The sequence below is a fragment of the Mus caroli genome, chromosome 17 (assembly GCF_900094665.2).
Source record: "Mus caroli chromosome 17, CAROLI_EIJ_v1.1, whole genome shotgun sequence".
Taxonomy (NCBI): Eukaryota; Metazoa; Chordata; class Mammalia; order Rodentia; family Muridae; genus Mus; species Mus caroli.
Window position 1 is genome coordinate 75,414,323 of NC_034586.1, and position 21,725 is coordinate 75,436,047.

The 21,725-nt window shown below is 44.4% G+C and overlaps 1 protein-coding gene across 1 annotated transcript; it reads right to left on the reverse strand.

Moving 5' to 3' along the window:
- Window positions 1-13,239: 13,239 nt before the first annotated feature.
- On the reverse strand, window positions 13,240-21,083 carry LOC110312728 (cytochrome P450 1B1). Its single transcript, XM_021186571.2, has 3 exons — window positions 20,945-21,083; window positions 19,527-20,570; window positions 13,240-16,956 (listed from the first exon to the last, which is right to left on the reverse strand). Exons 2-3 carry the CDS (start codon window positions 20,567-20,569, stop codon window positions 16,368-16,370), a joined length of 1,632 nt encoding a protein of 543 aa, XP_021042230.1. The 5' UTR covers window position 20,570; window positions 20,945-21,083; the 3' UTR covers window positions 13,240-16,367.
- Window positions 21,084-21,725: the final 642 nt, after the last annotated feature.

Genomic DNA, 21,725 nt, shown 5'->3' on the forward strand with positions numbered 1-21,725 from the left:
AGAGAGGAATACATCATCCCTGAAGTAGCTCAACACCAAGGACCCACAAGCATGGTTCTACATGGTCTCCAGCAAGCCTTGTGCCTGATGCATCCAGCTCACAGGGTTTAGGTGACATTTAAGTGACAAATGGAAGTATACTTTTCAAGCCTGGTAGGTGCCCAAGCAGTGAGCCTTATGGTGACGGGCACTCACTTTAGTCTACCCTTTACTTCCACAGGAGCCCTAGGTGACTTGAACCAGACAGACCCAATAGTAGTTTCCATTGGTTCTGTTAATGAAAGTTAAGGGTGGGAGCCATAGACTGGTCAGCCTCTTTGTGATGCCCTGTGCAAGCACAGGTTGGGGAAGCAGCTTTGCCTGCAAGCCTTCTACTCCATTTGCATTCATGTTAGCAGACAGTGATGACAGACACAGAGCTCAACCAGAACTGGAAGCAGTGAGGATGGTCCCCGAGTTCTATAAGAACTCACACTGAAGCCCTGCTCTCCTGTGCTGACGTGTGGAATACCGCGATTCTCAACCCCTCTGGGGGCTCAAAAGACTCTTTCACAGGGGTGGCCTAAAGCACAGAGATTTACATCATTATTCATACCAGTAGAAAAATTACAGTTTTGAAGTATCAGCAAAAATAATTTTATGATTTTATGGTTGGGGGGGGGCGGTTAGGTCACCAAACATGAGTGATTGTATTTAAGGGTTGCAGTGTTGGGAAGGTTGAGAGCTGCTGCATTAGCAGGTCTGGTAACACCAGAGGAAACAAATTCTTAGGTTCCTGCTAGGGAAAATAGGGACGGGGGTGAGCAGTACTGAGCTGGCTGGCAATCACAGGGTTCTCTGCTGAAGTCTACTGAGATAAGCAGCCCACTGAGAATGTTACTGAACTGACGGGTTCAAGGATAACCAAGCCTGCCTAGGGAGTGCTGCTTGTCTATTTTGGGCTGGGGAGTAAGGATCAAGAGCATAGAACATAAGAACAAGTCTCCTTTATCACTAGAGTACATCAATCTAGAAATATGGGCTTTCGGGGAAAGGCAGCATGGTATAAAGGAGAAAGGAGCACCTTACACTGGAGCCTGACTCAAATCCAGACCTCGTACATGATGCCTGCATGAACTTGGATAGGAGACTCATAAGCTCTCTGAACGAGGGGATCCAAACCTCCACCATGAACGATTGTGTTAAAGGGATAAATAGGTGTGCATAACACAATTGGCACCTTGAAATCGGTTAGATCTTCCCAGCGTTTCTCCCAGGGGGACACACATTCCTCTGGTTCCCTATACCATCCACAGATGCCCCCCACACTTGCTTTCTATGTCCACACCCCTGATTCCCTGCTCAAGTGACTCACAAATAAGAACTTAGCAAAACACATTGACTGTTCACCCAGATCCTGCGTGTTTAATAGATGTCTTCAGAAACAGTCAGCAACGGGCTCCCTGCCCAGTGTCTCAGAAGGGCTTGGTAACACCACAGAGCCCCCATGCAAGGCTCAGGAGAGGAGCTCTCTGCTCAGTCTCACACACCAACACTCAGCAATGGGCTCACAGCCCAGGATCTCAGAAGGGCTTGGTAACACTACGGGGCTTCATGCAAGGCTCAGGAAAAGAGCTGCCCATCAACTAACTCTCTCTCTCTCTCTCTCTCTCTCTCTCTCTCTCTCTCTCTCTCTCTCTCTCTCTCTCTCTCTCTCACCGATGCACACTCCCTAGCTGGTAAGTTGATATCAGTTTATCACAGAGTCTCAGAACACTTCAGAATTCTTAGTGTGAACTCTCAGCTTCCCATCAGCTATGAGGAACTCCCAATAGTACTTTGTACACTCTGGCTCTTCTAATCCCCATGGGCTATGATCCCATTGTCTAGATGATTAAAAACAAATTGAGGTTAGACAAGTCACGCTAACTGCCAGAGCTAGAGACCACCAGAGCCAAGAGTCATGAGCTGATAGTTTGGCATGAGCTGGTGAGAGAAGACTTTTGAGATGAGTGTGCAGTGCTTGGCAGAGTCTGTAGGCCTGGCAGGACCTGTGGAACCTGGCATTCTCTCTCTTTACTCACAGGCCTGGCCCTCAGGACCCTCGTCAGTACCCGCCTTCCCAGTTTTCAACAACACTTAAGTCTCCTCATGTCTCCCTTCCCTTTCTCCCATTCTTTGTCCATCTAGACTTTGGAAGCCTCCATTTTAGCCCACAGAAATCTGAAGCCTGGACAGGGACTTTCCACTGGCTGGCCTCTGCCTTGGACATAGGAGCTCTTGTAGGAGGCCAACCCAGGGTCTCCGAGACACAAGGGCTCCAGCCCAGAGCAGATTCTGCTCAATGTGACTCTTTCTGTGTACAACACTTGGACTTTGCTCTCTTTAGGGTGTTTTTGGGTTTTCCCAACAATCTAATAAGCTGAGTGTTGCTGATTTAGTTATCTTTGTGTTTAGGGGAGAGGGCCAAAGGGAAACTTGATATTCGTTGTGGAGTGTGATCTTTTCTGGGAAACTCTGAAATGGTTCGTGGCTGGTTACCTCTGTCTTCGTCACAACCGTGAGAGTTGGCTGTGGCTTTTAGCAAGTACCTTAGCATTTGGGACCAGGTTGTGTTCTTTTATCTTCTGAGGCAGTCTGTAGCCACATGGAAAACATAGCTAGCTCTCTAGTGCTTTGCATCCAAAGCATCTGGAATAAAATCTGCCACAGAGCAGGCACCAGGGAATCGGCCTAGAAAGTGGGCTGATTATAAAAAGCATGTATCACAAACATGGGCTTGGAACTGGCAGATGCTGGTGATGGGGAGGGGCAGAGATGCCTTGGTCTAGTCAGACTTGATCATAGACTCCACGGCTGGGGCCACAGTGTTACCTCTTAGCATCGCAGAACAATGATACCCCAAGAGGTTTTCCTCCACTTGTTCATAGCAAAATATTTTACATGATGACTCTCCTTTAGAGTTTTGTTTTGGGGGGCTTTGGGTTTTGGTTTTGTTGTTTTGTTTTGTTTTAGCTATCTTTCTCTTGATTATCCTGTAGGCTGAGCCTATATTGAATAGTTTTCTTTTATAATTTTAAAATTGTATAATTTTTTTACCTGGAGTGCGGCCTCTCTTGGTGAGTGTTCCATGTGATCTAGAAAAGAAAGTGTACTGTACTGTATTGTGTAGAGTGTCCCACAAATGTCAATTAGACCCAGAGCATTGCTAGAACAGCTGTGATCTTCCGTATCAACGCTGAGTCTCTAATTGCTTTATTTATCTGCTATTAAAAGTGGGATATATATATGTATATATATATATATATGTGTGTGTGTGTGTGTATATGTGTGTATATATATATGTATGTGTATATATATATATATATATATATATATAGAGAGAGAGAGAGAGAGAGAGAGAGAGAGAGAGAACACAGGTGTGCACTCAAAGAGGCCAAAGACCAATGTGATGACTTGCTGGGGTTATAGACGAGTGCTTCCACGTCCATTTTTACATGGGTGCTAGAGATTTAGTGAGCACTCCTAGTCACTAAGCCTTAAAATACTACTTAAAGAACTATAAATGACTTCTCCTTGATGTATTTGAGACTGTTGTTAGATTCATACACATACTCTTGGATATTTACCTTTTCACAAATATGTCTATCTTCATCTGAGTGTTAACTACCTTTTGGTGTTGCTAAATTTAATGTATCCATTGGAGATTTCTTTTAACCCGTGTTAGCATGATACACCTGCCTCTGGGACTTTACTTTTAAACTATATGTAACATTGACATAGGGCCAGATACACTGGTGCATGCCTTTAATCCCAGCACTTAGGAGGCAGAGGCAGGCCTGTGAGTTGGAGGCTAGCCTGGTCTACAGAGGGAGTTCTAAGACAGTCAGAACTACATAGTGAGATCCTGTATTGAAAAAAATGTTGACATAGGTCAGGGTTTTTTTTAATTCATTTTTTGTTGCTATTACAGATCATCCACATTTTCACATTTAAGATAACAGCTGTCATAGATGAATACATATCAACTATGTTCATGGTGTATGTTCATTGCATCCTATATATTTCTGTCATCTCTCTGAGTATATTACTAATATTTTCTTACATGTTACCTAGTTTTCCATAAAGTTCCATGTCAATGATGTCACAGTATAGAAGCAACAAACAAAATCGAAGTCTTATTATAGTAGGAAGTTGTATTCTGTCTGTTTGCTTTGGCTGGTGACTTACAGACATTTGTATAGAAAAAAGGAGCTTGGCATAATACAGTCCCATTATAAAGCTCTGAGTCCTTCTATAGATTTTGAAGATGTAAATCTTCAGTTTCATTCTTTCAGATAGTACACTACATTTGTCAGTAATATCCATTTTGACAAATGTTACGTTTACATAACTCCACATGTTAATGGATTTGAAGGGGAAGAACCTAATACACATCCAAGTCTACTTTTGAGAGAAAAGATACGTAACTGGCAGTGTGTTGGCTTGGGAGATGCTTGTGCATTTACATAATTGTAAGTATAATTACACTTACAGACCTTTCGATTATTTTCTCCACATATGCTTTTTAAAAAAAAAAATCCTTGTCAGAAAAAAATAATAGCAGGAGTTGAACCAAGCATCGATCTGATGTCTCATGAATGTAATCCCAGAATGTGAGAGGTTGAGGCAGGAGGATTGAATGAGTTCAAGGACAGTCTACATGAAGGAGGAAAGGAGAAGGTCGCATGGATGCCTGGGGACCCAAGTCTGATCCACAGTGTTTTCCAGGCTTCCCATGAGCCTCTAAGTATCCTCTGAGAGGGCAGTTTGCAGGCTGTGGACCAGATGGTTTAATTCTCAGTTCTGTGGTCCACATGTTTCTCTTATAGGTTGAATTTCCAAATCTCCATTGGCAAACTATGCTTACACGTCTTGTTTGCTTGCTTTTCCAGCCTCTAGGCCTAAAGTTCCCAATTAATAATTATTACTCCAGCTGTGGAAGTGGGTGTTTTGTTCCCTGCTTCTCCACAGCGACCACTGAGCTAAAGTTTTAGCGCGCATCATTTACTTGAATACTTATACTACTCTAGAAACTTGAGGCTTATAAAGTTCAATGTCCCCAGGAATAAAAACTCACTTTAAAAGGTTAAACTTAACAGCAAATTCACACATTTTCATAACATGGAAAAAACTGGATCTGAAAACTGGAACTTAAGAAAGCCCTTAAGTCCACGCTACACAAGCCCTATGAAATTCGGTATCATGTCCTGATAGATCAGAGATCTTGTCTTTCTCCTTCCCCAGGGCTTTCCTCAGACAAACATTTCATGCTTTGTTTGTTCTCTCCCTGTTAAATCAGTATGTGCATGTCCCTAAATATAACCCATTAAAATATATCTCAACTATGAATCTATTCTGTAGACCCATACAGCCCCAACTTTTAAAATGTTCTTTTCACATTCCCAAGAAAGCAAGTCATGTAGTGTATGACAATTAGCCTTAGGCCTCTAACATTTTTCAAGAGCCTTGAAAAGTCTATAGGACTCTGTTAGCAAGTAGGAAGAATGGTGGGGGTTGAATAAGTACCCACAATTCCTGCCACACCCCTTTAGCCCATATAGATGCATACACGAATCCCCCACCACACCTAGACCAACCCTAAGCACACTCACCCTGAAGCTATTTCCTGAGCACCATAAGGTGGCAGCATTGCAGTGTCCATTAGGATTCTAGAATTATGTCACCACTGGATTCTCCAGGGCTGTCCACAACCCTCCTACCATCCTTCTCACCTCAACATTATATCTCTCTGACAAACTGCTAATTGTCTTCTTCAGCTCAGCTCAAATGACATCATGATACCTCTTTTTTGGACTCTCTCTCTCTCCCCCTCCCTCCCTCCCTGCCTCCCCCACCACCACCCCCACCACCCCTCTGTTTTTCGAAACTAGGCCCTGGCTGTCCTGGAACTCACTCTGTAGACCAGGCTGGCCTCGAACTCAGAAATCTACTTGCCTCTGCCTCCCAAGTGCTGGGATTAAAGACATGAGCCACCACTGCCCGACTTGTTGGAGCCTCTCTTAAGTGTCCTCTCCCCACAAGCTCTTGGTATTTCTTGGTCATTGTTCCCAAAGCTCTTAATCCATAGCTCTCTTCAAACACTCATCAAACCCTGTTAGGGATGTTTAAATACATTTCTTCAAATAGAAAAGGCATCTCTGAGTGAGTGTATTTGCTTGTTTATATGACATTCCATTTCATAACACTTTATAATAACACCTAGAAACATAAGTTAGATGTTGAATAAGTAATGGGCTGGATGAACCTCACTGTATATAAAATTATATTGTAATTATGTAAATTATATTGAAAACAGTAAGAACACATGAGAATTTTCCAAAGTACAATTCAGAGTACCCCTTGTGATTAGACTATCTTTTCTCAGTTAGACTGACGTATGAAACATATTTGATGGATGCCATCAAATGTCTTAGGTTACATGCAAAAAGTTTGAAGCTATAGCCCATCACAGAAGCTATAAAATCATGGAGTCCATAGAACACCAATAATTATTTCTCTTAACTTCAATGTCATGTCTATTAACTGATCTCTCCCCATCACACACTCTCTCTACTACTCTCCAAAGACCGCCCCCCCATGCCCCCCCCCCGCTCAGTTTCTACAAGTAACATCAACTATTGTAGATTTAAAGAGAGGACTTTGAATGCTCTCCCCATAGAGAAATGAAAAAGTCTGTGCAAGTTACAGAGTTGATCACTAGTCAATAAACAATATGCCAAGTCATTACCTTGTACCCCATTATATCTATAAAATTGTTTATTGGTTAAAAGTAGAATAGAGTAAGGATTTAGCCCTAAAAATATCAAAAGGTCCGAATCAAGAAGAAAACAGGCCTTTAAAACCTCAAGCCACAAACCTTACTTCAGCGCAACTCATTGCTATTATGTCACTGACAGTTTTCAAGAGCCTTAAAAAGTCTACACAGCCTACACCCAAGACTCTATTAGCAAGTCGGAAGAATGGTGGGTGTTGGATAAATACCCACAACATCTGCGCATGGGTCTGAATTCTGCCCTCTAGTGGTTGGGTTCCTCAGTTTCTGATACAAAGCCAACATTTTCAACATTGAGTCTGAGATATTGCCTTTGTGGAAAGCGTAATTGACACATTTTTTGTTCCCTGGTGCCTCCTTCGGGGATCTTGGCTGGGGGCGGGGGTGGGGGGCGTTGTATCTCTCTCTCAGGGAGCCTCAGCTTGCCTGGGTGCTAACACAACTCCAAGGCCAGCCAAGACTCAGGCAGAAACAATCACATGGAAGTGCTGTGCCAACCAAAACATACTTCCCAGCATGAAGAGGTTGTTATCCTTATTAGTCAGTGCCCTGAGAAGTTGATCGTGTAGACCAGGGTTGACAAGATTTTTCTGTAAAAGGTCAGATACTAAATATTTTAGGCATTGCAAGCCATGTGGTATCTGTCATAGCTACTGAACTCTGCCATTGTACCATGAAAGCAGCCGTGAGCAATAAGAGAACAAATTAATGTGGCTGTGTTCCAGCTAGTTTCATTCACGGAAATAAAAATTTGAATTTCATAAAAACGTTCTTGTGTCGTGAAATACTATTCATCTCTTGATTTCTTTCAACCATCTAAAAATGTAAAATGACTCCCAGCTTGAAAGCTGTATAAACACAGGTGGTGGGCCACATTAGGTTCATGGACCATAGTTTGTTGACCTCTGATGTGATTTCAGATGTGTGCTAGCCCGTGGAGCTGCCATATCAGAGGAATGACTCAGGAAAGCATACAACTTATGATGGCAGTATTTGGGAGACTTTAGTTCTTGCAAATTCAATTTAAACATAACTATGATTACTTCATATCTTGTTCTTTTGACCAGAGTCTATTTTCCACCTGAGGTATTGGCTTGTCCCCCTACGGGTGAAGGCCAGATCAGGATGAGTTGACCATATGGACTAGGAGAAGGGGTGGAGGTTCCCAGAGTAGAGCATCCCAAGTCGACAAGAAACCACACTCAACTGCTCATTATCCTTCCATAAGTCTTTAGGTCAAGGCTTCATGCTTAGTCCTGCAAGAAGAAGCCATTGTAGAGACATCATTCCTGGGATGGCAGTTCTCAGTCTGTTGGGGACTGGGGGGGCAGGGGGAGATTGGAAGGATGATCGTACAAACTCTGGTGAGCTCATTTGTTCTCTCAAGCTCTGTTGTAGTGGGGGAAGCAGACATACAAATTTATACTCTGAGGAGTGGGATGGAACTAGAGACAGACCACAAACCCAAAACAAAATCATGTTGACTTTAGGCTGTCTTGAGATACATGCTGGGATTGGCCCACAGAGACAGAATAGAGCAGGGTTGGAGTTTTGAAAGAGCCTGGAAGAGGGAACCAATAGGTGTTAAAGGGGAGCTTGGGAGCAGCTTCACTGAGGTGAGAGCTACACTCCAGTCAGACAGTAGAAAGAACTCAGTGTGCTCTGCAAAGCCAGGGGCAAGTCTTAGCAGACAGTAGAAAGAACTCAGTGTGCTCTGCAAAGCCAGGGGCAAGTCTACATAATGGTCCAACCCCCAACACACTGTCGGAAAGAAAATGAGCTCTAAGATGTGTTTGGGGAAGACAAACAGGTAGTTGGTTTCTGATAGCAAATTCTCCATAGATCTTCTTAGAGCCACTGCCAGAGGTTTGAAGTTAGAAGAGGAAGGGCGAGCTTACCTTGTTTGTATAGCAACTGGTTCCTGGATGGTTCCACACTGCAGAACACAATGAGTTATCGTCCCCTTTCTTCTACTGCTTTGTCCATCGTCCCCCAGGCTACCTTTAGGTGTGAAGGCCAAACTCAGACTCAGAGCAGCAGTATTTCCTGTGGGTCTGTGGAATCCGAGAAAAGAGAGCCTAGGGAGATGGTATGAGAACAAAGGTGGCCCTTTAGCCTGTCTGTATCAGCTCAGCAGGGAAACAGGAGCCAAGGGAACAGAAGGGAGAGGAACACCCTGAACTTCCTCAGCACAGCCTTCCCTGAGGCCTCGCAGAGCTAGATGTAACCTGACGCCTGGTGTCCCAGGGAACTGTGTGGGTGAAACAAACAAAAAAGTAAACCTCCACACAGAAAAAGAGAAGCCTCCACACAGGCTGCTGACCAGCAGAGGACCTGTGCTCTCCCATACAGTCTCACCCCCAAGCAACTCAGTCTCTGCACACCAGGTGGGATTTGGTGGCAGTCTTTATCAGCCATATGTAATAAAAGTGTGTTCATATGGCACAGAGTGTTGAGTATTCCAGAAAAAAAAAAGATTCACAGAGTCAGTCTGGAGGAGGTCAGTACATACAGCATTAAGCAATCCCAAAGATCATTAGAACACACTTTTTGTCTGTTTTTGTTTGATTTTTGTCTCAGAGAGAGGGTCTGGAGCAGTGGAGGCGATCCTCAAACTCACTGTGTGTAGAGAATAGCCTCTGGACAATCCTAATAGACTCCTACCTCTGTTTCTGAGGGTTAGGATTACAGCATGTACCAGGATCCACCATAACATATACTTTTAAAAGCATTGTTGAAAAGGACATTAGCTCCTGAAGCCTGCTGTCTGAATTTTCCTCCCTAGAGTGAGCCAGCGAAGTCAGGGAATGGTCTGGACCACGCCAACGCCATTTGGCAAAAACAGAAGCCAAGACAGATTAAGGATTTGCCCACAACATCTGTCATAGGGCGTGCTCACACAATTTTACTTCAAATTACCCAGATTTTAAGTGACTATGAAATCAAGTTAATGGGTGTAGCCAGCCCTTTTGTTACTGCTGTGGGTATTAGTGTGCTGTCTGCTGACTCCCTGTCTGCATTTCCTTCATGAGGACAACTTAGGATGAAGCTGACATCATTAACGTTTGCCCCTTGCTGTTGCCTCCTGCGGAGCCTTCCCTAAGTATTCATTGTAAACAAGCCCGCAACATGCAGACACACAACTGACCACATCATATATATACTCATACACACATACACATACCACACACACACACACACACACACACACACACACACACACACACACCACTCTGTTTATTGATTGTATCACAAACTTACTGGAAATGTTATGCTTACGTCCACCCACCCATTCATCCCACTAGGATTATTGGCTCCATGAGCTCAGAGCCTGGGGTTCCCTGTATATATCTCTGCCAATAACAGTGCCTGGTTTGTACACAATTAACACCGTAATGGCATTAAAAATATTTCTTTGACCTGTGGAAGGTTCTACCCCAAAGGCCATTTCCTGTTGAACTTGGAGAATCTGTCATGAGCACACACACACACACACACACACACACACACACACACAAATACACACCATCCAAATAGCAAGGATGTCAACACAGGCCTTGGCCCCTCTTCACCAACCTGGGCTGGACCTCCCCTCTCAGAGCGTCCATCTTGTTGCTTAGGCAGAAATAGTAGCCATGCACTCTGGAAACCTACATCAAGCCCCTGGAAGCTCACTTAGGCCAACAACCCCTTTTAACTTTTTAAACTTTTGTTTTCATTATAATAAAATTATATGGCCATGTAACTATTTCCATAATGAAGAATCAAATCTACCCTTCTCCATCAGTGAACTTATTGCAAGAAATCATATTGATAACCTTTTGAGGCTTTGGGGGGTTGTTTGTTTGTTTGTTTGTTTTTGTTTTTGCTTGTTTGTTTATTTGTTTGTTTATTGTCTTTTGAGACAGGGTTTCTAGGTAGCCCTGGCTGTCCTGGAACTCACCTGTAGACGAGGCTGGCCTTGAACTCAGAGATCTGCCTTCCTCTGCCTCCTAAGTGCTGGGATTAAAGACATGCTCCACCACAAGCAACTGGGGCTGACTTTTTTTTTAACCAATGTTAACTGGCCATCATCCAGAAGCTGCGTTCATGCACAGTTATTCAGTTTTATTGCTGAGTCCTATCCTAGTGTATGGCTGTACCGCATTCACCTTAGCTAATCACCTTTGAAAGAAATGTCACTTGGAGTTTGGATGAATTATGAATAGAGCCACCATAAACATTTAGAAAATAGGTACTTATTTCCTCACTGTAGGAGAATGCCTTGGAATCGGGTCACACTGTATCATTTTGTGTTCCCCTCGGCACTGGGTGAGAATACTGGGAGCTTCACACAGCCCCGGGGCTTACTACTGCCAACTTGTTTACTTAAAAAATAAATAAATAAATGGAACCACTAGAGTGTATCTGCAATAGTATGTCCCCTGAAAGAAAGGAAACTGCCGTGACTGAAGATCACAGTCTCAAAGGCTGACAAACCACCTTCTAGTCCCAATCACAGGCCAGTTGGGAAGAGGTGGATAGTACCAAGGCGCAGCAGAAAGCTTTCAGAGACCATCCGGAAGAGCACGCTTCTAAAGTATTTTCTATATTACCCCCATAAGACTGCCATACTAGAGTGTGCTCAAGCTTATTTTAGTACTCTGATCCAAAACTAACTGTTGAGTAGTCGTGCCTTCTATTTTCTTACCTGAAACAAGCTAAAAAGCAATAGTACCATTTCTTCTTAAAGTTTGTGCTTGTCTTGTCAGGTAAAGGAGTTCGAAACATAAACTGATGCTTAGAGATTGCCTGGATTTCTCCTGTGTTTTGTTATGTGTGCCTGTATGTGCATGATCACTAGCATGGGCGTATTTGGAGGTCAGAGGACAGCATTGGGATCTCTTCAGTCACCTCTCCATCTTACTTTTTGAGACAGGATCTCTCACTGAACCCAGAGCTCACTGTTCCAGCTGCTCTGGCCTTCGAGCCCTGGACTTATCCTGTGTCTATCCCCCACTGCCAGGGTTACAGATGGGCATGGCCACACCTGGCTTTTGTGTGAGTGTTAGGATCCAAATGCAGGACTTCATGCTTGCACTTTGCATGGTGAGCCATCCCTTACCCCCCAAATAGTTTAATCCAAAATACAACCGAATTGTTTTTGTATCTGAATATATTTAGTTTTCCTTCTTTTTCCTCTTCTCCCACGGGTGACTAACTAAGACACCCAAGCCATACAGCAAAGTTTCACTGAACTTGAATAAGAGAGAGCTAAAAGCCAGTTAGTTTCTGGAGCACATAGGCAAAAAGGTGGAGTGCCCCCCAGAATAGCCTTTCTGAGCTTCCAGGGAGTTTATCTGGCTGATGCCCAGAGCTGCCTTCACGCCCACCTGCATCAAGCCTGAACTCTATTCGATGAATTGAGTTTACTCTCTCCCGCTTCCTGTCCCCAAACAAAAAACTTGATCCCATGGAGGTTTTAGGCTTTTTCCCACCAAGAAATTATTTCTCTTACTTGTCCTTAACGGATATGACCATTTTCCAAGAACCTTTTATCATTTCTCTGAAAAATGAGCGTCTATTCCTCAAGCCCAACTCACAGCCATCCCTTTGGCTGCTGACCTGATGTTCCCAGCCAAAGTATCAGTGGCATGAAGCACTGTCTTGGCTTTCCTGCTTGTTTTCCTGCTTTTCTAATAACAGGAGTGGTTGTCTGGAAGAAGTGAGGACCTCTGGCATTGCAGGGCCCTGAGGCCTATGTGTGCAGAAGTGAGGCCCAGGCTATGGGTCCTGGGACACCGTGTCACTTACCAAATAAACAGGGCCTCAGAAAACCATGTCCACATCGTGCATGGGAGAAGTTTCTCGTCTGTCCTGTTCTACTGGGCACCAAGTACTCTTACTAACCAATCCTAAAACTAAACGAACTGCACGCTCAAAGAAAGGACCAGCACGCTGTGGGTGGAGATAATCGCAGCCTGCATTTTCAGATAGAGCAGAAATGCTAGGTCCCGCATGGTAAGAATTCAATCCAGTCTTTCAAAGTTATAAGTTTAACTCTTTGTTGGTCTTTGCAAGTTTAGTAATGTAAAGACCATGAATTTGCTGGAAAACTGGATGATGAAAAACTATTGAATTAAGAAACTGGGAAAAGTAAAAGAGAAAACAGGCTAGAATATGGGATGACCAAAGAAAATGTTTGTAACGCATTTTCTCTCTCTTTTTTTTTAAACATTAGAGAGTAATGCACTGGGATCTAACAATGTTGAAGGCAGGTACACACCACATTGTGGTGTGAAAGCTGAATTAATACATGTAGGGACTGCTGGAACTGTATACCACAGTGTTTCAATGCAAGGCACATGATAATAGTAGAATTAAATGACCAATTAGACTGTATTTCCTGTAACATAAAAAACAATTCATAGAATTATGACATTGGGTTTTATTGTTTAGGTAACAATGTTTCATGAGAGATAATGAAGAGAGAACATTTTAAATTGTGGTATATCAAAGGTAGAAGCTGCATGTTAGTTAACTCTGTGTACGGAGGATCTGTGTGCACTGTATCAGCTATATACATGTTAAGAACATATATGACAAAGTACAATAACACAAGAAACAGCTAAATGGGGAGTTATTCCTGGGTTATTATCACCTGGTAACATACACCTTTTACCATACAACTGTGTCACAGCTAAAAACATACTAATTAGCATACATGGTGATCTATCTGCTTAATCCAGTACAGCCCTGGTGGGAATATATAAGAGTGTGCTAATATTTCACAGTCAAGGCTAAGTTCTGGGGCATGAGCTCTTGTGATTAATCCATCAAACACACCTGAGGCGTCTGTTTCTGTTTTGGGGAGAAAAGCAACGCTCTGACAGAGACCAAGCTTTACTGTGCAGATGAGGCATTTAATGAGACATGCTTCTGCCGCACTGGCCTGAAGTAGATACGCTGATGAACATGGTGACCAGCAAAAGAAGTCGCTCTGTGGCAGAAACAAAAGCAGGCTTTCTGACTAAGCCTGCAATCTATTCGAGCTTCCAAATATGACAATTATTACTCTTTCCTGGCTTGCACCCTTCTTCCTTTCACTAGGTTCTAAATATAGTAAACAAAGTAGCCCCCTCTACTTTCTCCTTTGCTGAAACCATCAGATGAAAATGACCCCGACATTCACAAAACATCCAGGTCTGGTTGGTTTAATAAGGAGTCCAGACGGATACATGAAGACTTTCACTATTGTAAATTTCTCATAGTAAAACGGCCATGGAAGCTCAAATCACCGTCCCAGTCTTACTAAGGTGCATGCTTTTAAAATGTCTGAAAAACTTAAAAATTATTGAATAGAGTTAATTTTTGTTGAAATTAAGGCCTTTAAAATACTGACACAACCTGTGTATCACATTCAAGGGGTTCTGTTGTGGAGAAATTTAAATTTTACATTGTATTTTTTATAATTCAACTTCCAACCACAAAATAGATGGGGGAGATAGGAGGAAAGGGCCAGGGCTCCAGCCACTCTTAAGAGACACTTGAAGGTAAAGCCTGCCACTCAAAACTCCTTTTGTCTAAACATTCATGCCTCAAATTTTATACTTCAGGAAACTAATTTGGAGTGAATGGGGACCATTTAGACATCTCTCTTCTCCTCATGCTTTCTCTGTCTTGCAGCCTCTGGCCTCTGCACACAGAGAGCATCACACACCCCTTCCTTTGTAATTTTGATACGAAAATTCCAAGAAGCCTAATGAAACAGAGCCAGCAGTAAGCTCTCTGAGTGCTGAGGGCTTCTTTTGTTCAGGCTAATCACAATGAAAACAGAAATGGGAAACCCCCCACGGGCCCTGTCCCCACTTTTCCACCCATCCAACCCTTCTCAAAGGGCTTTCGGATTGTTTACATAATCCGAATACTGTATTCCTCCTCTCTCAGCTTGTGGCTGCTCATCGTGGTGTGCCATCCTAAATAAAAGAACCAATTTTAGGCGTCTCTGCTGTCTCAAGAAGCAGTTGTTAAACAGCCTCCCAAGACAATCTTCAGATTCTGACTTTAAAAACAAAAACAAAAGACACACAGACCTTAATACTCAACTTAAAAAACAACTACAACAACAATAGTAAGAACACGGAAAAAGAAACGACCAATTACTGGTTGTAGTGAGTTTCCTATCATATGGTCTCTACCGAACACCCAGAACATTCATGGCCTTTATTTATTTATTATTTATTTATTTTTGCATTTGGCATTTGTTCTTAGGCAAAGGTTAGGTTTCTCACCTTCTGCGAGATAATGATCATATTTTCTCTAGCTTCAACTGGAACGAAATAATCAAGATGGATTTTAAACTAATTTAAAAATCGAAGCAAGCCAAGAATTTGTAAGTTTAACCTATTAATGGGGTCAATTCCAAAAGAAGCATCCGTGTTGTAACTACAATTACCAGATCAGAACATATTTTGCTGGTTTGGTTTTGAGATTTGTCCCTTGTATGAACTATAAATAAGAAAAGACTGTTCTGTTACTCAGTTTCCTGATGTCAAAACGGATTGATTTAGTCAGGCTCATTTCCTGGAATGGGGCAAATTCCACTCAACTGATTATACCTTTTGGTTTGCAATATGACATAAGAAATATATTATTCAAGTGTTTTCCTGATTGAATAGTTAATATTCATATGATGTTTATGAGCAATTGTGTACAATTTAATATGCATTGAGTACTATTTGGGAACACGGGGTTCCGTTTTTAGTTTATCAGACTTATTACCGAAACCAGTTCATTACAATCCCAAACTTGAAACCATAAGCTAGCCTGGCAAATCTTTTTCTCTCTTATAACTGGAATACTTCATCTGAGCACCCAAATGAGGTTCGGCTTTAACTTATAAACATTTTTTGCCACCTAAACAATTTACCTTTAAATTCGCTAATCTCTAAAACCTACTGCAGTTGTTAAATCAGCCATAAATTCTTAGGGGACAACTGACTTTATGGTCCATTCTAAAGTGGGAGGCCCATCTACAGGCAGGCAGAAAGCCTCATCCAGGGCTATAAAGGAGTTGAAGCATTTTTCTAAGCAAGCTGTCTCTTGGTAAGAGGACTTCCGGTTTTTACCTTTTACACGAATCACATGTCTTTGAATCTTGAGTATATCCTAAGCCTTTGCTTACTGCAGTTTCCTGTGGGGTCAATTTCTGCACATAGAAGTTCCCTCACAAATCTACCCCAAAAGGCAGAATTACTGAAATACTTTCTTAGATAGTTGTGCATACATGTTGATATGTGTGCATGTGTTTAGGTGAAAAACAAAAACAAAACCCAAAAAACAACAGGCTCCAAATTCCTTGGCCCCTTTTGCTCTTCAATTCCAAAATACTTCCAGGAACTCCAGCACAGGTCCAAGAGGAGCCGTGAATTGGTGAGCATGCCCCACCTTCAGACCACTTGGTTTCCATTCACTGCTGAGAGCTGAAGCCAAAATGAAGCTGGGGGGAAAAATCTATTTCCTCCCCAGTTAATGAGATGGGTCTTCCTTAAACATTCCAGCTCCCTCCGGCCTCTCACTTGCAGGCTTCCTCAGTTTGCAGCTTTTTAACAGCATCATCCAGGAGCTCCATCGACTCTCTGAGAGACACGTGGATTCTAAACGACTTGGGCTTAATGGTCAGGCCATAACTGAAACTCATGTTTGAGGACTCATTTTGGTTAGCCTTGAAATTGCACTGATGAGCAAGGATGGAGATGAAGAGAAACAGAATCATCTTAGACAGCTCCTCGCCGATGCACCTCCGTTTGCCCACTGAGAATATCATCACACTGCTGGCTAGTGCCTTGTTAATGAAGCCGTCCTTGTCCAGGAAGCGGGCTGGATCAAAGTCCTCTGGGTTAGGCCACTTGGCTGGATCATGATTCACAGACCACTGGTTAACAAAAACCACCGTATTCTTGGGGATGTAGTAACCTAAAACAAAGGTGTTGGCGGTCGTGGCGTGTGGAATGGTGACAGGCAAAAAACTAGAGAATCGCATTGATTCATAAAGAAAAGCCATGACATATGGCAGGTTGGGCTGGTCACTCATGCAGGGCAGGCGGTCCCTCCCCACAACCTGGTCCAACTCAGCCTGCACGCGGGCCTGAACATCCGGGTATCTGTTTTGATTTTAGTATGAAAGGAGGGGGGGAGGGAGGGAGGGAGGGAGGGAGAGAGAGAGAGAGAGAGAGAGAGAGAGAGAGAGAGAGAAACAAAATCAGTTCATCTTTCCTTAGCAGCACACTACACTTCTATTTTAATTCCACAAAGTATCTAGGTCTGTGACTGAATTACAATTTCTGAAAGAAAGTCTAAAACAGGTTATTAATTTCTCACACTCGGTCCTACAAGTTAAACAATAATTTTATTTTTCTGTGATAAGCCTCTTGTAGTCTAGGATTTATCTCCCATTGTGAGAAAATAAAACTCTCCAGTTTTTAATAGTCTAAAAATGCACAAGAGTATACATTTTAGACACCCAGGAAAATATTTGCCTATCTTTTAAAACCTACAGACCTAACAAATGGACTTACAGCTAGACGTTCACATACACATTTTAGCATGTTCATTTTATATCAGTGTAGTTATAAAATATATTTTCAATGTTTTATAAAGAAATCTACAAAGGCAAAAGGGCCCTGGACCCACAGAAGTTAAAATGCTACCCTGAAAGCAAATTATTTTTCTTCCCTCATATCCTTAGGCAATTCCTTGTTTCTATTTTATAAAGTATTATTGGTCTGTGGATAAATGACGCTTCGCATGTCCTAAACTCACAAAGCAGAGACCCAGCTTGTAATATGAGGTACCCATTATAGGTCTGCACTGCTTTTGCTAGGAACAGGGACAATTCTTTTGGAACTCAAAATCTTCCTGCACAGCAAACTCTATAAAGGCAATTCCTTAACCTCTCATTTTTAAATCCAATATTACATACCTAGAAGTCTATTTTCAGAAAATAGCTTAAAAGGGATAATGATGTTTAATCATAGCAATGCTCAAAACTCACAATGCAGCCAAAACCTGCATTAATTAATGTTAAACCTGATTATATCAATGTATATAACTAAAACAGGATATTATGTAGCCATCAAAATTGCTAAAATCTGGGCTGGAGAGATGCCTCAGTGTTTAAGGTGTACCAGTGGCGACTGCATCAATAAAATGTGTATCTAACTGGGCATCGTAATTTGCCCACTCTGGTTACATAGCCTTTTCAGGAAAAGGAAAAATAATGTCACCTTTATTTCATTGAAAGTGACCCTGAAATGGTTTTATTTCTTTGGAACACATGGAGAAAAACTTATACAGCTCAATAAATTTTTTTTTCTTTTTTCAAAGAGTACCCGCTTATCTTGGGATGTGAAAGACCTGACGATACAATCTAGGAAGACCTTTTTTCCTAATCTTAGGTTCAATGCCCTTTAAGAGAATTTCTGCCCCCTCATCTCACTAGTCCCATTATGTTTCCACGATTTGACTTTAATATTGAAAAGCTATTTTAAATATACTTCCCTTTTAAAATGCGAAAGCAGATCTAAGGAAATACGAATTGTGTGAATTCCAATAGGAACCAGATCCTGTGTGACAAATTCACAGGTGAGCGCATCTTCAGCACTTCTTAGGGCAGTGGTTCTCACCCTCCCTAATGCTGCAACCCTCTTTTGGTGACCCCCCAACCATAACAATATTTCCGTGGCTACTTCAAAATTGTAATTTTGCTACTGTTATGCATTGAAATGAATCTGTGTTTTCCTGTGGTTTTAGGCGACATGGGTCGAGTGACCCGCCAGTTGAGAACCGCTGTCTTATTCTCTAGGAAAACAAGTAGTGCTTCTAGATAAAATACAAGGTAAATCTGAATTTTAGGTAAATAATAGGTAATTGTCAAATTCCCATAAAGGATTCATTTACTTAAACCACCTGAGTGCGAGGAGGAGGATGTGGGGGCGCTGCTTAATCCTGGTGTTCAGCCTTGCGCTATAGAGGTCTGCTCCCTGGCCCAGAGATCAAGACTCCCACCAGCACCTAGACTCCTCTCTAGAGGATGATGGCACGCCACAGAAGTGACTCCACCTGCTTAGCCTCGAGGTAAACCTTATTCTTAGGTTGTCCTCTGGGAACAGACCTCTGCTGGCTTCCTTAGCCTGGTAAGAGAACCCTGCCCGAAGCTGGAAGTAGGGCCAGAAAAGGACAGCCTCCCCGGTACCCGCTGTGCGCGCTGTGTTTAGTTACTGCACACCCCTTAAACTTGGAACCGGTCCAATTTTGCTTCTATTGAGCCGTGGAAGGATCAAAGCTGATAGGCCGGCACAGTAAAATTCTTATTTGTTTGGTTTGTTGGGTTTTTTGTTTTTTTGCTTGTTTTTTGTTTTTTTGTTTGTTTGTTTGTTTGTTTTGTTTTTGGTGGGGAAGGATTCTTAATACATTTGTTCCCTGTCACGGGGGAAAGGGGATTGGGAGTGGGGCGCAACATCAGAGATGCTGGAAAGTCCTGGCAACACTTGGAGGGGGAGCACATGTCTTGGCCTGCCCAGTTGGACCCGGCCTTATCTTACCTGAGATCTCAGTTTCGAGGAATTGGGGGTTGGGGGCGACGCAGCGCGAAACCTCAAACCCTGCACCCAGCGGCACTCCTTTTTTCAAAGGAGGAAAACAAGGACCGGCCCAGCCCTCCCGGAGGCTTTACCTGGTAAAGAGGATGAGCAGCCACAGCAGCGCGGTGGAAAGGGTGTCCTGGCTGGCTCCGAAGATGTCCGTAATAGTGGCAGGCACATCCTCCAAGTCCAGCCCGGAGGAATCGTCGCCAGGGGCCCCAGACGCTTTCTTTTCGGCGGAGAGGATGAAGGCGTCCGTCATGTCTCGAGGAGCAGCCCCGGGCACCAGGCTTTCGCGGTGCCTCAGGAACTTGTCCAGGACGAAGTTGCTGAAGTTGCGGTTGAGCTGCTCGAACTCGCGGAAGGTGGTGCGCACCGGGTTGGGAAATAGCTGCAGCCAGGGCAGCACATCCACCAGGCTGCCCGCACCCACTGTGCGCCCAAACTCCTCATTGTGGCTGAGCAGCTCTAGGAACTCGGCATCGTCGTGGTTGTACCGACAGCCGAAGCACACAGCGCTCATGACGTTGGCCACTGCCACAATGACCGGCTGCGTTGGATCGAGGAAGGCGCCGCCGGCACAGCGCCGCACCAGTACTGCCACCAATTCTCGAGCCTCTGCCAGCGCGTGGCCCTCGAGGAGACCGCGACTGCGCGGGTGGCGCGTGGAGAAGGCACGCATCGTGCTATAGGCCGAGCGTCGCTGCGTCTTCCAGTGCTCAGAGTAGTGGCCGAACGCCAGACTGCGGCCACCAGACACCACACGGAAAGAGGCGAAGGGCGGCCGGTCCGCGAAGATGCTGCCCTGCTGCACCAGGGCCTGGTGGATGGCACTCTCTCCATTCAGCACCACCACGGGACAGCTGCCCAGACGGATCTGGAAAACGTCGCCATAGCGCCTTGCAAGGCGAGCGAAGTACAAGTGCGACGCCTGGCCAACGGCCGCCGCATTTCCGATCAGTGGCCAAGGAAAGGGACCTGGGGGCGAGGACCACGGTTTCCGTTGCCACTGTCGCAGCAGCCACTGGCCTAAGTGCACGGTGGCCAGGACGGAGAAGAGTAGCAGAAGAGTGGTCTGCTGGGTAGACAGCGAGCTCAGCTGCTGTGGACTGTCTGCACTAAGGCTGGTGGCCATGCTGGGGACACAAAGGCAAATCGTGAAACTCAGGTGTGCAAAGGAAAAAAAGAGTGCCCTCCATCCCGTGTCTCGGCCCCAGCATGGGGGTTTACCCTGAGACTGAGTAGAGAGGAGGCAGTGCATAATTCAGGTAAAGGCTAGCTTTCTGGGTAAGATGCTTAAAACTACGTTTCCTACCCAACCCAGCCTCCAGCAGATACCTATCGGCTTCCAAATCCCCAGCTGCCTAACGGTTCCCAGAATTCCAACACATTGCCGGTGGGTGGCAGACACTGAGGCAGGTTTCTTTAAAAGTACCTAATACCCCCACCCCTGATCTTCAAGAACTGCCTTGAAGAGACCTCGGGAAGGTGGCTCCGCGGACAGACTGACCTGCGATGAAGCGTGGTTTCCAGCGGTGTAGAGCAGCAGGGTCTGGGAGAAGCTCTGGAGCCTCTGCCCAGATTCTGGCAAGGCTTCAACCTGAGAGTCCCCCAGGGACCCGGAGGCCTAGACACCTGAGGCCCGCTGCTTTAGCACCTACTCTTGGCTCAATCAGAGCCTAAACTTAGATTAGGATGGAGGACAGGGACAAAAGTGTCTCAAGTTTGCACCTGGGACTCCGCAAAGACAGGGCTTTCTCACGGAGTTGGAGTTGCAGTTGAGAAGGGTCAGGGGTGGGAGTTGATAAAGTGGAGTTAAATCCCAGCCCGCTGGCAGTTTTCAAGCTGGCGTCGCAGAGGTGTCTGCAACGCACCCCAGAGGCGATGCGCCATCCCTCTACTCGGGGATTTTAAGGACTGGGCAGAGACTGGAGGAAGCGGGACCTTAGGGGGTGGGGCGTGAGGGGCGGGACGCACTGCGAAAATCCACAGATCTGTGAGTTGGGTCTCACATCCGTGCTCAGGGTGACCCAGGGTGGTCCAGTGGGAAGTCCGCGCTGCTGGCTGGGACCCTCCTGAAACAATAGCTGGCAGCTTTGTTAGGATCCGCCTTGTAAAGTTTTCCTTTGGCGACGAGGGCTTGTCGTCAGTCATCCTCCACCCCCGCCATCCCCAAGTCAAGACCCCCACGCTTTCCCCAGAACCGAGCTTGGGACAGAATTTCCAACGCCTCTGCGCGCTGGAGCAAAGCTCAACCAAGAGCACGCCCTCCTCCTCCAGGTGACTCGAGT